The sequence below is a fragment of the Phocoena sinus genome, chromosome 8, assembly GCF_008692025.1.
Source record: "Phocoena sinus isolate mPhoSin1 chromosome 8, mPhoSin1.pri, whole genome shotgun sequence".
NCBI classification, from domain to species: Eukaryota; Metazoa; Chordata; class Mammalia; order Artiodactyla; family Phocoenidae; genus Phocoena; species Phocoena sinus.
Window position 1 is genome coordinate 67,573,381 of NC_045770.1, and position 18,093 is coordinate 67,591,473.

The window sequence follows — 18,093 nt, forward strand, 5'->3', positions numbered from 1 at the left end:
GCAGATGAGCTGTCGGGCTGGAGAGCGAGGACATCCTTTGCCGAGGCCTGCTGTATCCTGCTAGGGGTGTTTGGGGTTTTATCTGGAAGGCTTGGGGAGAGCAATGAAGCCACTGAAGTATTTTAAGCAAGGGGGTGTCCTACCTCTGACCACGGTGAGGAGGGGACGAAACTGGAGAGGGGAGCAGCCTGGATGGAGGCGATGAATAAAGGATGGATGAAGTGGCTGGACCCACGCATCCAAGGGCCAAGTGTGGGCTCTGGGGCTGTTAGGAGGAGAAGGGAGGCCGCCCAGGGTGGATCCTGGGTTGCGAATTTGGCGGCTGGCAGGATAGTGTGGGACCTGGATGGGGAATCAGATTTAGATGGGGTCGTGTGTGTTGAGCCTCCCCCAAGCAGCCCTGCCCTGGGGACTTCGCATCCCTGCTGCTTATCCATCGAGGCTTAGGGACTGGGAGTCCAGAATTCCTGGTCACATCGTTTGCACTTGCCCAGACAGGGTTACCTGGGTCAGACAGTGAGGGTTTCTGAACCAGACTGCAAGGAAGAATAAATCGGGAGGACACGGTCCGTTCTATCCCTGGATATTCATTTGAAGACCTTTATAATGATCAAGACAAAAGCAGGTCATTGAAGATGCAAGAATTAGCCAGTGGAATGTGAAGCGCCAGAATTTGTGCTTCAGGAAGGTCAGGAAGGCCGCATTTAAAATATCTTTCCGGGGCTTCCCTGGTGGCGCAGTGGTTGAGAGTCCGCCTGCCGATGCAGGGGACACGGGTTCGTGCCCCGGTCCGGGAAGATCCCACATGCCGCGGAGCAGCTGGGCCCGTGAGCCATGGCCGCTGGGCCTGCGCATCCGGAGCCTGTGCTCCGCAACGGGAGAGGCCACAACAGTGAGAGGCCCACGTACCGCAAAAAAAAAAAGTCTTTCCGTCTCAAGGTGGAGCAGGTAGGGAGTAGTGGGGCAGGTGCAGCCCCTTTCTTCCTTCAGAGCCTGTTCCTTCCACAGGGGTCGCAGGGCCAGCGAGGAGACCCCTGTATCCTGCCAGCAGGAGGTGGGCAGGGCAGCAAACTCTCCCCCCACTTTAGTTTAACACGAGCAGCTTTTCAGAACTGATTTCTCTACCACATGTACTTGAGTTCAGGGACATTTTCTTTCGGCGTCTGAGCTCACTCCCAGCGGTTTCAGGTATTGGCCCTGCTGGCATTTCGTCTTGGCTTAATGTTTTCTGAAGACTTGTTTTCTGTGGTTCCTCGTTGTGTGCATTTAGGTAACTCACCTGGCTGGAGAGAGAGTTGAGTGGTGTCGTTATTCGCAGGTGTAGCTCCTGGAGCCCCACTGCTCTCCTGCTGTGTGACCTCGGCTGGTTTCTTCACCTCTCTCTGCCTCGATCTTCTTGGTAAAATGTGGAAACAGCAGTATTTACCTCAGAGTTATTTTCAGGTCTGAGTGAGTTAATCTACATGGTGCAGTAAGAACAGCGCCTGACGCCAAGTACACGCTCAGTCACTGTTCACTGTTATTATTGCTTGACCCAGTAGGAGAAATGAAAAATATAATTATCTTCTTCCTCTTAAGGCCGTGTCCAAGAATTTACGTTTAGTAATTTAAAAGGCATTGTTTTTCACAGAAAATATCTCCTGGCAGACTTCCTCATGTGTTTGCAGTTGAGTTTAACAGGCAGTTGAAGGACGGGACGGTCAGCTCAGCATTGCTCCCTGTAATCAGGAGTCATGAGCAAGTTCCCCATCTTCCTCAGCTGCTATGAGACTTTTCATTTACTCCAAATTGACCTGTTTGGGATTTCTTTTCCTGTGGGCCCCACTGTAGGTTTCTGGAAGAAGTTGACTGCCTGAAAGGAAGCGACAAAACATGAAAATTGCTTTGAGGTGACCAACAAGTCCAGTGGCCCCTTGCTTCTCCCAAGGTGGATCTGGGGTTTAAGAACCATAACTTCAGGTAACAATCCTATCCCACCCACCCTTGCCTAGAGTGACTGTCATTGGCAGCTCCGATGGTAGTCCTTCCCTCAGGAAGTGTGGTTTCTTCCAGGAGCCCTGAAACTTGAAATTTTCCACCTCATGCAAATGTATGGCTGTTCAAAAAGAGGAGTGGGGGCTAGAGGGGGCACCACAGGTCTGACACCCAAAGGGTCACCGAGACCCTGAGGTCTGTGCTCACTGCTGGCCTACTTCTCTTAATGTCAGTAATAATGATAATAACAACAAGCTACAGCTGCAGCAGGGCCTTTAATGTGATTAAATGATTATAAAATACTCCTTGAAGAATACATCAGACTAGCCAGGAAATTTCTAAAATGAAGAGTAAGAAGCAGGAAAGGAATTGTTCTACCAGATATTAAAATGTATTATAAAGCCACAATCATAAATAGTGTGGTACCAGAATGGGAATAAGCAGATCAAAGGAAAAGAAGAGAAAGTCCAGAAATAGAAAATGAATCAATAAAGATGGCATTTCAAGTGACAGGTAACAGGACACATGGTCTAGTGAGTGGTGTTGGGACAACTGTCTATTCTCTGGAGAGAAATAAGAAATTCCCAACCTTAGGTCGTGTACCAAAAATAATTTCCAAGTGGATTGAAGAACTAATTTTTTTAAAAAAAATTATAAAAACATCAGCAAAGAAGAGAATGTTTTTATTATTTTGGGGTGACAGGGTTTTTAAAACATGTCACTTTTAGTATCATATATAAATACCATAAGCAAAGTTAAAAGGCAAAAGCGGGGGGAAGTATTTACAACATCTAACGAGCATATACAAACTTATTCATTCAACATGCATTTATTGAGTGCTTACTGTGTGCTAGAAAGTGTTCTAGGCACTGAGGGTGCAAGCAGTAAACCAAAGTCCCTGCTTTTCTGATGCTTATAGTCTAATGGAGAGGACAGCCAGTAAATTAAGTAGATTATTGCAGGCCAAATGCTGATACGGGCGATGGGAAAAAATTAAGCAGGCCTGGGGTGGTTAGGAAGAGTTGGTGGGGAGGTCATATTGTATGGCTCTTCAGGGAAGCTTCACTGATGAAGTTTCATCTGAGCAGAAATATGAAAGAAAAAGGGGAGAAGTGGTTGAATTTTGGATGTTTTTTTAATCTTGAGCTGATAAGATTTGCTGATGGATTGGATGCAGGTTGTGAAGGAAAGAAAGGAGTCAGGGGTGACTTCTAGGTTTGGGGCCTGAGCAGCAAGCAGGATTGAAGTACCACTTACTGACCTGGGCATGACCAAGAGGCTTGGCTTGGGAAGAACCAGGGATTGGTTATGGATGTTTCATGTTTCTGTTGTATATTCAAAGGGAGATGTCAGGGTGATGGTTGGTTATACAGGTTTGGAATTTGGGGAGAGATCTGGGCTGGAGATGTAAATATGGGAGTTGTCATAGCATGGATAGTATTTGAAGCAGTGAAACTAGACAGATCTCCTAGGGAGTGAGTATAGACAGAGGAGGGCCGAGGACAGCTAGAGGCGAGGAGACGAGAGGAACCAGCTGAAGAGACCAAAGAGGAGTGGCCACTGAAGTAGGAGAACCATGAAGCTGAGAGACAGGGAGGAGGGAGAGATCAACTCTATTAGATGTGCTGATGGGACGAGTAGGGAGGGAATGGAGAACTTGCTGTTGGATTTAGCAATGCAGTGGGATGATGGGGACAAAAGCCTGATTTGAGTTGAGTTATAGCGAGGGAAGAGGAAAGCAATTGGAAACAAAGAATTGGGGCAGTAACTGGAAGGGAGTGGAGTTCAAATAAGTTGTGTTTTTCTCCCCCCCAAGATGAGAGTTGTTTGAGTGTGTTCTTATCCTAATGGGAGTGATGCTTTAGAGTGGGGGAAGTGGATGATGCAGGATTGGGACGGATGGTCTGGACTAGTAAGAGAGGATGGGGTCAGCATGCTTTGGGGCTGGGGTCCTAGCCTGCAGCATCTAGGCAGCTGGTAGAAGTGGTCGCTGGCCTCTTAGTGAAGTATCAGCTAAGCATGAGGACTGGGGAGATGTTGGAGGTTTGAGGAGGAAAGAGGAAGTATGGTAGCAGAGTGGGAGAATAAATGGAGCAGAAGAGTCAAGGATCGTTGCATGCTTTTCTCCCACCAGTTCAGGTGCCCAGGTGAGCATGAGTTAGGAGGCCCATCGATCCTAAAGACAATACGGTAGGAAAATAGGACATGAGTGGGCACAAAGGAAAACCAAGAAATGCCCATATAAACGTAGGAACACCATCCATAATAATTTTAAATTACAAGTAAAAACAGTGAGGTTTCGTTTTTTTCTTTCAGATTGACAAGAGCTCTTATTGGGGATGTAAATTATTGGTTCTTTTCTGGAGCACAGTGTTTCAGTATTTACCAAAACATACAATGTGTGTCCCCTTTAGACCTGTCAGTCTGACTTTTAGAGATAATAGCTCAAATGTGCAGAGCTACGCACACAAAGATGTTCACTCCAGCAATGGTCGTTAGAGTGAAAACACAGCACACGCCTAACCAGGAGGGCTCAGGTCTCTAATGTGTGGGCACAATAGTGACAGTGAAAACAAGAGCTCACCCTTGCCTCTCACTTTGCAGATGAGGAAACTTGGGCCCAGAGAGTGGGAGTGACAGCCCCAGTCACGTCACTTGGAGCTGGACCCCGACAGCAGGCACTGCACGGCCACCTTCAACTGGGTTTGCAGTTGGAGTCCCTTGCAAGGTACTGGCCAGCCTCTCCTTTGGGCCGACTCACTTTGCGCTTTTAAGATATGAATTCTCAAAATGTTTTGCGAGTGTTTGCAGTGTCTTCACTTCATTATGCTAGGTTTTCCTTGCGGTGGAATCCTGAGTACAAAAGGACAGTTTGGGAGGACAGGACAGACTTTGCCTGGGCCAGTGATGGAGAGGGACCACTTTTTCCTGACTCCCAAGTGGGACTTACATGCTGAGAAAGGATATTTTCTGCTTTCCTACAACTTTGATAAAAAATTGTAATAAAAATACAAAGACAGGGCTTCCCTGGTGGCGCAGTGGTTAAGAATCCGCCTGCCAATGCAGGAGACACGGGTTCGAGCCCTGGTCTGGGAAGATCCCACATGCCGCGGAGCAACTAAGCCCGTGCGCTACAACTACTGAGCCCACACGCCTATAGCCCGTGTTCCACAAGAGAAGCCACCGCGTTCACAAGCCCGCGCACCACAGCGAAGAGTAGCCCCCGCTCACCACAACTAGAAAAAGCCTGCGCACAGCAACGAAGACCCAACACAGCCAAAAATAAATAAAATAATAAATTTTAAAAAATAGAAAGATAACAAGTAGATCATATTTATTTCATTGATTAGATTTGATTAGAAGAAGATTAATTTAGGACTGTCAGAACATCTGGGACACTTGGTCCCCTCCGTGGGAGGAGCACAGGGCTGTAACTTCTAGAGCCTTGGGTTCTGGTTTAGTTCTTCCATGCCCTGGCATGGGGATCTAGGAGAAACCACCCAGTTTCTCTGAGCTTTGTGTCTACAAGAAAAACGAGTGGGTGAGCCTAAATTACCTATAGTAACTCCTAGAGTAAATACGATGCCCCTTCCAGTTCTACCTGGTCCTGTTCTGGTTGGCTGGGCGAGAGAGATGTTGGTGCTGTAATCAAGTCCCTTTCCCTCCACAGAGCCACCCTGGTCGTCCTCCACCTTAGAAGAGCACGTAGAAATAAACGTGCCTCTGTGCCTCCTTGTACCTATTCCAGACTCCAATGGCCGAACAGAGAATGGACATTTCTTCAACTATCAGCGACTTCATGTCCCCAGGTGCCACCGACCTCCTCTCCAGCCCCCTGGGCACCGGTGGCATGGATTGCAACCGGAAACGCAAGGGCAGCTCCACGGACTACCAGTAAGGCCTTTGGGCTCGTCTTCCTCTGGCTAAACTTGGTGTCGGCTCACAGGCATGAACATCTAGGGCCTCTCCTGTCCCTCCTGGAAGAAGGGATCCTCTCTGTGAAAAGGGATGGGAATGAAAGATCCAACTCCAGGGGGCCACACAGTAGTTGCTTTTGCCCTTTATCTTCCCCCTGGATTGCAAGCAGGAGGGAGCTTCCAGTACTGCTGAGGTGTTTACTCCCTGCTCCTGCCCCCAGATTGTTCCACATTGAGGGAAAAGGAATAGCCTTAAAGCCAGGTTCCACATTTTACCCCTTTCTTCATTTTCCTTTGCTCTTTTGAGCAAGATGGCCAAGTCCCTGGATGTAACCTCAGTGGTTTCAAAAAGAGCTTTGCCTGAAGGCCTCTCTCTAGGAGGACATCAATGGCTTACTTAATGTTTGTGGAGTGAATAAGTAGAGGTCATCTCTGGAAATAGTATAGGAACAGTGACATTGTCCTTAAACATTATTTCAATTAGTATGTTCCTCTTATATTAAATAGTACTTTTCTTTTTAGACTAGATGGCTTTTCTTTTGAGTAAGTAAGTTTTCACACTTACAGTCAGCTCTTCTGTAGCTGAACAAACATCTAGGGAATAAGTCAGCATAGAACATCCAAAGGCACGTTTTGTTTTGTAGAGGCAACTGTGGAGTCTTGCCCAAATGTCCATTTGAGAGGTTTTCTTCTGTTTAATGAGGGAAAATCTCCAAGGAGGTATCCCCCTACAGCAGATGTCCTTTCTGCTGAAGTTCACAGGTCGAATTTGGGGAGCACAGTGGCTGGAGGTCAGATGCCCACTAGGAGATGCTATGAGTAATATGTAAGTGATCCCAGATGATTAAGAGAGTGGACGCCCAGGGGATGGAGAGTGGGTGTGAGGACCGAGAGGGTGTTCTTCCATGGCAGTAACTCCCCAACAGGGAAACTAGATGCTTTCTGTGGAGCCTTTGTCTTGGGCCAGTGCTGATGGAGGCCTTGACATGTTCTAAGACCTCTGCTATCTAGATCTGTGGTTCCCAACCTTGTCTCCATCCAGAACTTTCAGGTTTCCTGCATGGACCCCAGTTTGCAGGTCTTCTGTAATTCGTGGAGACCCTATTAATTAAGCGACCATAATCCTTTACCTTATCATTTTAATGCACTAAACTTATACCTGTAGGGCAGAGCTGCTTTTCACCTGAGATGGTCATCTGCCTCAGTGAGTGGATACAAGTCTAGACAAAAGGGAAGAGAGGGTTGTCATTTTCCCCTGTGGCCTGTAGATTTTCTTCTGAACTTCAGGACTAGCTAGAGAAAGTCTCTGCCTGTGAGGAAATTGAGGGCTCTTGGTTGGGAACCACTGTTCTAGAATGCCCGTGATGTGCCTCAGTGCTCCTGAGAAAGTTGTTTTTGCCCTTGAGATGACATTGTTTGGAAGGCCATAATCCCTCCTTCCTTACAGGAGAAAGGAGGAGGCCCAGATGTCGGCCAGTGCCCTCCTGAGCGATTTAGGGGTTGGAGAAGGGTGTGAGCTGACCCAGGGGATTTAGAACTCCCTCCTCTGAGGATTTCAATCTGTTTTCTACTGAACCACAAGGTGATGTGAAAACTGGATTCTGGAGTCCATGCAAGGAAGGCAGATCCCTGCTGTGGCCCCAGGAATCTCCTGTGGCCCCCCAACCCCATGCCAACCTCTGTCCCAGTTCCTCAGGGCTTGGGGTTTCCCGCCAAGCTGAGAACCAGAGCATTGGGTAGCAGTGCCTTTGAAGAGCTGGCTTGGGGCTCTGCTCAGTACTTCTTCGTGGGTACTTTGATTTCCCCTCCTCACCTAACCCACCATCACCAAATATATAGTATATTTGATGCTTGATGTCTTTTGCAAATGAATGAACCCCATTTATCCAGAATGATGGGGGGAATGAGGTGTTCCAGTTACTCGGATACTCTGGTTACCTAAGAGTTTCCATAAATGCTGTATGTATTCCCAATTTTCTCAAGCAATCAATACGGTAAAAATATATTAACACGTGAACTCTATTGAGATGGTATATATAACTTTGGTCTGGTCTGGGTTTTATAGTAGGTTCAAGTTGGTTTTGTTTGTTTTACTTTTATACATCAAGAGTCAATACTATGACTATTTGAGCTTTCTAATTGCTTGGTTTCTGGATAAATGAGGGCCTTCTGTATTATGATAAGAAGCTATTTTGTATGTCTTAACAATCACATTCTCTTTTGTTTTCTCAGAGAAAGCATGGACACAGACAAAGATGACCCTCATGGAAGGTACCATGAATCTAGTCATTTGAACTTCAGCATCCTTAGAGCCATTTTCTTTGCATAATTAAACATTCTATTACTTGGTGCAGGTTCCATCCATGTCCTTGATTAGGGATAAGCAAGGAGGCCTTGGGCCTATGGGCTTGAACTTGTCTCCCTCCCCCCACCCCCAGTGTGGCCAACAGCCAAAGCTCTTGTGTGTCATGTAGAGGTGACAGGGATAAGGCAGGGAAGAAAAACAGATGTGTAACTCTGCTGTCAATCTCCAGGACATTGTGTTTCTTCTTTTTTTTTTTTTCCAGGTTAGAATACACAGAGCACCAAGGAAGGATCAAAAATGCAAGGTGAGCTTGGACCCTCATTCTGTCTATAAACTGTCCTGGTTTGGTTGCTTGGTGTGTAGCCACGGAGGCTCTGCATATCTGGTCCTTGTCTGTCAGACGGTCTTTGACACTGTCACGTCCTTAGGGAAGGAGGAAGGGGATGGGGGGGCCCGGGCTTGATGTGGCCTTCTGCCCCTCCCTCCATCCCTCCAGGCTGAGCTGCCTTCACTCTTTGCTGTCTAAGCACAGTTAACCGGAAGGGGGCTTTGGAGGGAGCAGAAGATAAATCAAGGCTAAAGGTTTTCTCCGTCTTCAGCAGGTTACTCCTTCCTGACTCAGGGCCCTTCAGGGAGACCTGGCTCAGTGACTCGGTTCCCTGGGCTGTCCCAAGCCTCTGAAAGTGCCCTTATTGCTCTGCAAGGTGCAGTTGAAGGCTAGACCTGGGGGTGCCCTGCTCCCTCAAGGAGATTCTCTAACTCCGTCTTTCCTGCTTCCAACCATGCCTGCGACTCCTTTCCATGCAGATCCTGAGCTATCCTGCCAGTAGCCCCAGGGCCATTTGAGTCTGTATCGTGACACAGAACCAGGGGCTGCAGAATTTGACCCGAACTTCTGGCTTTTCCCTCATGGACCAGCTTTGGCGAGAGATCCCATGGTTCTGTTGCTATGGCAGTGGCAGCAAACTACGTTTCCGCTGTTGACACACCTCTTGAGGGGGACAGTCACGAATGACAGGTGCAAACCAGTCAGGGAGGGAGTGTGTGCCCATGGAAGTGTCACGCTGACTCGGCAGGCAGCAATTCCAGAGAGGAAGGTGTGTGACATTCCTCAGTGGAAACTCTTGGGGACAGATGTAGCAAGTGCTGCGTCTAGGTGGGGTCACCGCTGATCCAAGGACGGCAGCGTTAGTTACCTGCTGTCTCAATCAGTCGGTCTCCGACAGGCCACACAGCAGGCTCCCCACAAACCTCAGAGACAGCTCAGCATGGCGCCCTCACAGATGTTTGTTCCGGATGCTTTGCCCTTTGAATTCTCCACCTCACTTCTTTCCTTCACCCCCCGTCTTAAAATCCAACTTTATCGGGGCTCAGAGGAAAAGAAATGAGGAGAAATTAACAGCTCAGTTTACTCTGAAAAGACAGTTTTTGTAATATTTCTCAATTCTAAGGATGAGGTGAGCATAAAAAAAACCCTAATACTGACCTGGCAGTGAGCCCACTTTTTTGGGTGACCTCAGTAGGAAGGCCTAGTTTGAAACGTTCTGCAGATTCTAAATTTGCCTTGACAGATGAATATTGAAAAGAGCTACGATTTATTTTCATCGTTTCCTTGATGCCCTGTTACATTTTACAGAAATCATTTTTCATATTGTTGTTCAGGGAAGCTCACAGCCAGATTGAAAAGAGGCGTCGGGATAAAATGAACAGTTTTATTGATGAACTGGCTTCTTTGGTACCAACGTGCAATGCGATGTCCAGGAAATTAGACAAACTTACTGTGCTGAGGATGGCGGTTCAGCACATGAAAACATTACGAGGTGAGATCCCGGCTTTATTGTCCTTTATGCCCTTGCTCACAAATGTTACCACCCTTTCCTAGAATGTTCCCGAGTCTCCTTAGGGACAAATGTTTATTACTTGCAAATGTGTAGCTTTGAGTAATATGCCTGTCATTTTCAGCAATAGACCTGATGCCAAATGAAACAATTATTGAGCTTCTGTGGGTATCAAGATGCACTTTTGCTGTCCTACATCTCCAGAGGGTGGAGGCTATGTCCTGTGCGTGTGTATATGCACATACATGTCAGAGAGGACACTGCTGAAGTGCTAGCTTGTGCATATGTGGTGCCTGGGCCCCACCCATACAATGCTATACATCAGAAATGTAGGTGCCCTTAGTGACACAGGAAAGTCAGTTTCAGTTTTGAAGAGGAAAATTCATCATGGTTCCTTTTGAAGAGTGAGTCACTGGTTGGTGGGACTTGCTGCGTTTTATCGTCAGGAATGAACACTGATGATATTTTCATCTTCCTGGAATTTTCCCAAACCAGATCAACTCTTTATGAGGGAAGCAGTGTTTTCCTTCTTTTCGGAGTGCGGGGAGGGTGAGAAAACAGAGGCAGAGACGTGGAAGTGACTTATCCACACCACGGGAGAAACCCGAACTGTATCAGGCACTTTAGTGAATGCGGTTCCTGGAATTTTCCACAGCTAGTCTTGGACTATTTGAGGAAATTGGAAAGTGGGCGCTCACTCAGATCTCTGACCTGTGTGGTAAAAGAATTACGTCTTTTATATTTCTACAAAGCCACCGGAAATAAGAAGTAGCTGGTTTTGTCTGACTTTTGATCATTATTCAAAAATATAAATGTTGTGTCCTTTGCCCGGAGAATGGCATTTTAAAATTCATATTAGTGAAGATAGAGATTAAATCATAACTAATTTCTATTACATTGGAAGGAAAAGAGTGGCAGAGCTCAAGCTACCCTAAAAAGCAGGGACGTGGGTCAGTAACATGTGCCTTGTTGGTTGATATGAAAGTCAGGACACGTTCTGTTTCCCTCCTTCCCGGTGGTACTTGGAATTGTTATGGATCGTTTCATTTTACTTCACTCTTTTACTAACCATTCTGCAGATTTCAAGTCATTTCCTGCTGGCATTTTTCTCTAAGTTATTCTCCTGAAAGATGCCAGATTGACAACCTCTTAAACATAAGTCTTGTGCCTTCCAGTCCTGGGAGCTCGAGTTGCACTTACTGAAGAAATGCATTTCTCCGGGTTGCCAAGCTCATTTAATTCAACCCTGATGAAGAGGAGCTCTCAGTAAATGCCTTCTACAGGGTGTTTACTCAGGGCCTGGCAGTCTGGATGATTTCCCAAGAACATTTAGAGTGGAGATTTGAGCAACCGCTAGACAACCCATTTAATATAGATCTTGGGAGGAGGGAACCTCCCAGGAGTCTCTACCAGTTGCTTCTTAGAGCTGCCTTCTCTCTTAGAAGCAGTTTTTTAACTTGTGTCAGCTCCTGATTTCACTATAGTGACAAAAGCAAGCTTGCTAAGTTCTCCTGTGGGCAGCAGTGTTTGCTTTTCGGATGGAATTCTCTTTGGCATTAGAGGCTCCTGTCCAAAGTCAGATCTAGCCCTGTCTCCGTTAAGGAAAAAGAGGACAAAATTTAGATCCCAGGTGGTAAGGACTGGCCTCATCTGGAAGGTTTGAGGCAGTCGAATGGAATGAGACATTTGAAAATACAGTGTTCCAACGCTTTCTCTTTTTTCCCCTGTAAGGTGCCACCAATCCATACACAGAAGCAAACTACAAACCGACTTTTCTATCAGATGATGAATTGAAACACCTTATTCTCAGGGTATGTTGCAATTATGGGATTGTTTTACACAACATTTATTTTTACAAATTTCAGAGTTAAGTACCAGCGTGTGGGAATTTGATGTCTCAACACTGAACTTGCTTAGGCTCACTTCCTCTTTTGGGGTCTCCACCTTGTTCTTACTGTTTGAACAGGCTTCACGTCTCTTCCCTGAGACCCTCCTCTTCTACCCTTGCTCAAGCAAAAATTGAAGGTCTATGCTACTGGGACTTTAAATAAGAAGAGCAGATTTTGTTAGAATAGGAGGTAATGAAGAACCCCTTCCTGAATAGGAAGGTTTTAGAAAGGGACTGAAACTGAGAGCAACTGAGAATTTCTCTCATCACTTAACCACTAGCACAAAAACAGCCACCTAAATCTTTGTACCAAAATTCCATCAAAACAACAAGCTTCCAAAGACACCATGGCCTGAGGAGGAAAATAAGTGGAGGAGGCGATGTTTTCACCTGCGTGACTGCAGTGCTCACTTTCTCCTGCCAGGCTCTGCAGAGAGGCAGCTGAGGTGGCACTGCGGGAACCTGGCTTCTGTGCTGAGTCAGATCTGCTCTGGGTAGAGCGAGATTCACTTGGAAATTGAAGGGAGAGGCACCAAATTCGGAAACGTGTCCTCTTGCAAACTGTGAAAAGAGAAACAGAGAAGCCTAACTTAAGGCCAGGATACCTGCCCCATCTCGCCGCAGCCAGGGCTGACCTCACTTCTCTGAGCAGAAGTTTGCAAAGCTCCAGCACAGAGGATAGTCCAGCTGCATTTCTGCATCTTCGCTACCCATTTTCAGCTCACCCCGGCTTCAGGCCCTCTGTAAGCCTGGCTGCCCTGCTCGTTCCAATAGTCTCTATCCATCCCCTCGTGACATGCTGTATTAACTGCAAGGAACAGAAGATGTGTTGAATAAACAGGGCTTTGTTTCTCCAGCATAGCCAGTCCTGGGGTAGACTGTGAGGGGCTCGTACAGAGGTTCAGTGAGGTCAGCAGGAACCAGGCTCTTTCTGTCCTCTCGCACAACCCTGCTGAGCTAGCATGTAGCTTGTTGTCTCATTGGAGTGAGACGGCCTGTGCCAGCTCTCGGTAGCGGATCAGCCAGAAAAAGGGCAGGGGAGGCTCCAGGCCAGCCGTCTTTTGTACCAAGAAAGGATGCACCTTCCTGGAAGCACAGTAGTGGACTTCAGCTTATCCAGAAGATGTCACCTGGTCCCCCATAGCTGCAAGGCATGTTGCAGAACAGGTATCATAGACACAGGCAGGAGAGAAGGGGGTCGGGAACAGCGGTTGCCACACATATTTTACAGAACCGCATCCGTCTGCTAGATTTCCCTCCAGGAGTGGCTGCCACAACCCAGTATGGAACTCCAGCAGTGGCCTGATTGGCCTGGGGTTGGATGGCCTGGTAGCCTCCCTTGCAGTAGAAGCCATCTTATTAGTGCCACATCCGGGGTAGCTGTAATAGTGGCCCTCCCCGGCTCTCTTGTATGTGAATTATTGTTAGGCCAGGTTTTTTCCATCGTGCGTAGGTGCAGTTTTTTTGAACTTTTATCCATCCAATAAATATCTATTTATTGGATAGTCCCATATTCCAGCTTATCATTAGCGATCCTTCAGAGCTTCATGTGAGTTGAAGCTTGGATAGGTATGTCTTCTGTCTTCCATTTTCATTCATTAGCTAATTGAGCAAACACTTTAGTACTTACTGGTTATGCGTGGCCCTGTCCTACAAACATCCAATCACTGATAAACACTGTAGGGTGGGACCAAGGCTTCTCAGGAAGTTGGCGATGGTCATTTGGTTACCTCTCAAGGCATGCTTGGAAGACCCAACTCTGCCCTCACCTCTCCATACTTTTCATAAAGATGTCCTTGTTCTCAGGGAGGACTTGCTGGAGTTAAGATGTAAACTATACCTGCAGCATCTCCAGAGATCCCACCAGGGCTGGCCTCACGGGCATGCAACCTATGCAGTCACACAGGGCCTGGCACTTGGTTTAATGCTCTGCTGTCGCCATCTTGAAAATTGTATTTGAGAACAAGGGTCCCTACATTTTCATTTTGTACTGGGCCCTACAGATTATGTAGCTGGTCCTAATTGCCATACTGATAATTTTGTACTTTTTAAAATTTTATTTTATTTTTTTGACTGTGTTGGGTCTTCGTTGCTGGGCGTGGGCTTTCTCTAGTTGCGGCGAGCGGGGGCTGCTCTTCGTTGTGGTGTGCGGGCTTCTCATTGTGGTGGCTTCTCTTGTTGTGGAACGTTGGCTCTAGGCACGGGAGCTTTAGCAGTTTGGTACGTGGGCTCAGCAGCTGTGGCTCACGGGCTCTAGAGCGCAGGCTCGGTAGTTGTGGCGCACGGGCCTAGTTGCTCCGCGGCATGTGGGATCTTCCCAGACCAGGGCTCGAACCCGTGTCCCCTGCATTGGCAGATTCTCGACCACTGCACCACGAGGGAAGTCCAAATTTGGTGTTTTTAAAGAAAAAAATATGTATGTGTGTATATGTATAAAACCAGCTCTTTTTGTGATGACAAGTGCTTAATAATTGTCTTGTTGCTGCTTTTCTGAATGATTTCCTATTAGATGCCCACACTTATCAAGGTCTGGAATAAGAGTTTTAATGCTATCCAAGCTAAATACTTTATCTTGGGCTTGCCTTTTCTGCTCTTCTCTCTCAGACAACGTCAGTGGTGACTTGTCTTCCCTGATGGAACTTTTCTCACATCTCTGGCCCATCTCAGTGGCTGTGAAGTACTGTCTGATTCCTTGCCGCTTCCAGGTGCCCAGTTCTTGGGAATTTGCTTCAACAGATGGCAGTGTCCACTCAGATGATGTTTGAACAGTTTGGCAGCAGGAACTGGACTTCCACTTTTCCTTACCAGTGCAAATCTGACTAATAGCATTCTTTACTAAGTGCTTTCAAAATATCTTTAATAACCGGCATGTCAAGGAGCAGTGAACCTGATCCGTTTAGAGTGTCTGAATCCTGTATGTCCCGAGTTTTGAAAACGTGGCGGCTGCTTGGGCTCCGTGTCATTCATTAACTTAACACCGTCCTCCCTGAGGGCGAGCCTGCCCTGGTCTTCGTGGCCCCGTGGTGCTCGTGTCTCACCCCTCTGCCCTCTGGCTGTCCCCTCAGCCCCAGCTTCTTCACCTGCTGGCGTTTATCTGCCCGAGTAAAGCAGTGTCGGAATGTTCTGTGCCTCCCCTGTGCTCACCGTGTCCACCAGCCTCTGGAACCTCCTCTCCCTCCCCTGCATGTGTTCAAATCCACTGCACTCGTGTCACCAGTTTGGGCCTGACTCTGCCCAGCATTTTTTCCAGGATGTCACGAGCACCTTCTTCCCAGGCATCTTTTGTGCCACATCGCTTCATTAATGAAAAGCCTCAAAATGCTCTCTTCTCTCGTTAGATATGATTGTCAGCAAGGCAAGTGAGGAAGTTATTAATACTCTCTCTTTTGACAGAATGAGGCTTCCAGCAGATGGTGCTTGGGAAGTCGCTTCCCCCTCACCGTCATCCCTTGCCCCTGGGCCAGCTCAGAGACCTAACTTAGGAAAGGATCATCCCCAGCTTCCTTCTGGCAGGACAGCCTGCCAAGCCCTCTCACAGCAATAGTGAATCTGTTCCCCTTTTACTCACTTCTTTTATCCCAGCACAAGTGCATGTACCATTCTGTTACCTTCTGGCACATGAATTCATTTCCTAGTTCTTTGAATTAAACTGCATCCCGAAGGCCCTTTTGTGGAAAAGGGTTCTCTAGATTCTTCCAAAGGACAGGCTGCGGCCCAGCAAATAACGCAAGATAATGACGCACTGTGATTTAGACCATGGTAGCTGAATGTAGAGCAAGTGCATGGTAGAGAACGGAGCACCCTCCCTGCACCGGGAAGGCCCCAACAGGAGTTGAGTAGTTGCCCGCCTGGAAAGTCGTGGATAGGATTCAGTCACACATGCACAAAACATCCTAAGCTCTCGGCTACCGTAGCTTTGGTGTTTACCTGCTTCAGTCTATCCAACAAATACTGTCCTGTCTCCACACCTATCTTTACTGGCCCTTTGGATTTTTACCTGTATTTAAAGTGAAGAAGAGGTGAAAAGAGAGTCGGGAAATTTTTGCTTTTCTTTTTTTGTATAATTTAGAATACAAACAGCTAGCCCTGGTCAAGCGATAATACTTGAGAGCAGTACTTCTCGAGCCTGTGTACGTTAGAATCACTTTGGGGTGGGGGTAAGGGTGGGATGGGGAGGGGGTAATAATCATACCAGTGATCTAGCCCCGTTCCAGACCGTCAGCATAAAAAACCAAAAGCAAACCCCACTTCAAATGTTGAGAACCACTGTTCCCGAGAGCTCCCTGGAAATGGAGGTGTTTGAGTTGAGGACAGATGGAGGCTGCGATATTGGACCAGGGGGTACTGATCCTAAAGTTTCCTTCCGCTCTCAGATTCTATGATATTACAGCATTGTTATACTTAGAGCAATGAAATGTATTTCTCTGGACCTTCATGCAATCAAAGGAAAATTCTTAAGCTGAGTTCTGCTTTGAAACAGAACTTACTGTAATGGCACTTTCCCCTGTAATCGTTAGATAATACATGTGTGTATATCTGCCTTGGAGAGAATCTTACTATCTCGGAAGGCATTTGTTCTGAACATCCTGTTCTCAGGCTACCTGTGAAACTGTCAATGACTGCAGCCCTGTGCTTCGGATGCTATCAGAGCGACTATAAGTCCTGTTTCCTAAAGTGATAAATTGATTCTCCGTCTCTCCTGATTAGGCAGCAGATGGATTTTTGTTTGTCGTAGGATGTGACCGAGGGAAGATCCTCTTTGTGTCAGAGTCTGTCTTCAAGATCCTCAACTACAGCCAGGTACTGCTCCTGCTGCTGGTGCTGGGCGGCCTCGCAGCAGCCAAAAAGGTCACCCCACTTCTCAGAATAATTGGGGTGGACAAGTGACGTGAGAAGTGCTCATATATTCCCCCACCCCATCCTTCTTCCAGAAGATTCTTTACACAGAAATGAATATAAACTTAGAAAACTTCCTTTAATGTGCTTCCCCCACTGGGAAGTTCGACCTTATCAGCATCGTAGCTTTCTCACTGCTGCAAGATAAATAGCCCACAGTGTAGGGGTGGGGGGGCAAGGGGCTGTCTGACAAGGAAGACAGGTAGGCAGACAACACAATACCAGGGAATAAGAAAAATGGGAATCCACCCATACTGTGTTAACAGTGATGTGTCACTTATTAGCTCTATTGAACCTCAGCGTCCTCTAAAAAATGATTGTAATAATCCATACAATCTATGACCGTTGTAGGATCATATAAGATAACCATTTATAAATGCTTCTAGAACAGAGCTTTTCACCTATTTTGTCCCTAGAGTTTTTACTCGTTTTTTTCATTCATTCACTCATTCACATGCTGGTATTTGCATGGAAACTTAGTAAAGCAGAAGAATTGCAGAATCAAAACAACATTTATATAAATTAGAATTAATGTAAATTTAGTGTTTCCAAGGTGTTTTGCTCTTTTTAGTCTTAGAGCAAAGCTATGGAAGAAGTTATTTTTATCTCTGCTAACAATTAGGCTAGTGAGGCAAATAGTATGACACAACTTGTTCAAGAACAGAGGTTTAATGGAGCTAAGAGTCAGAGCCCACGCCCTGCCTTCCTCCCTCTGAGGTCTTAGGAAGGGAATCTGTGGGCCTCAGAAATAAATGAAAAGGAATACATACTGAAAGACTTTTGCCTTAGAGGGCGCATGAGCTATTTATGTATGTGGTTGAGCCCTTTTGCCTTCGTGTCTTATGAAAACCCACACTCCCAGTGCCTCATTCATTGTGTCTATATCTAGGCAAAGTGACTGGACGTGTGTACATGTTAACACATGAAATACTTGAAATTCTCGTACTTAAAAATGCAGAGTAAAGGCCAAGCCCTTGTTGGTTAATGTATGTTCCACCGTGCCGTTGACTTGTCCTTTTTGATGATACGTTCCCACAAGAATGATCTGATTGGTCAGAGTTTATTTGACTACCTGCATCCTAAAGATATCGCCAAAGTCAAGGAGCAGCTCTCCTCCTCTGACACTGCAACCCCGGGAGAGCGGCTCATAGATGCAAAAAGTGAGTTTGGGATCCGCCGCTGCTTCCTCAGCTGCCTGCCCAGACGGCTGAGCGCCGGGCTGAGCAGTGTGTGCGGACCTCAGCCTCTGGGTTCCTACCTCTCTGCCCTTTATCT

The 18,093-nt window shown here is 46.8% G+C and overlaps 1 protein-coding gene across 1 annotated transcript in view; it reads left to right on the top strand.

Moving 5' to 3' along the window:
* ARNTL (aryl hydrocarbon receptor nuclear translocator like) overlaps positions 1-18,093 on the top strand; it is a 77,789-nt gene that overhangs the window by 40,396 nt on the left and 19,300 nt on the right. Inside the window, exons 3-11 of the mRNA XM_032639803.1 lie at positions 1,831-1,959; positions 4,579-4,702; positions 5,645-5,868; positions 8,124-8,162; positions 8,459-8,500; positions 9,859-10,016; positions 11,766-11,845; positions 16,630-16,722; positions 17,858-17,978. Coding sequence (XP_032495694.1) covers positions 5,729-5,868; positions 8,124-8,162; positions 8,459-8,500; positions 9,859-10,016; positions 11,766-11,845; positions 16,630-16,722; positions 17,858-17,978 — 673 coding nt within the window. The 5' untranslated portion in view covers positions 1,831-1,959; positions 4,579-4,702; positions 5,645-5,728. The remainder of the gene's footprint in view (positions 1-1,830; positions 1,960-4,578; positions 4,703-5,644; positions 5,869-8,123; positions 8,163-8,458; positions 8,501-9,858; positions 10,017-11,765; positions 11,846-16,629; positions 16,723-17,857; positions 17,979-18,093) is intronic.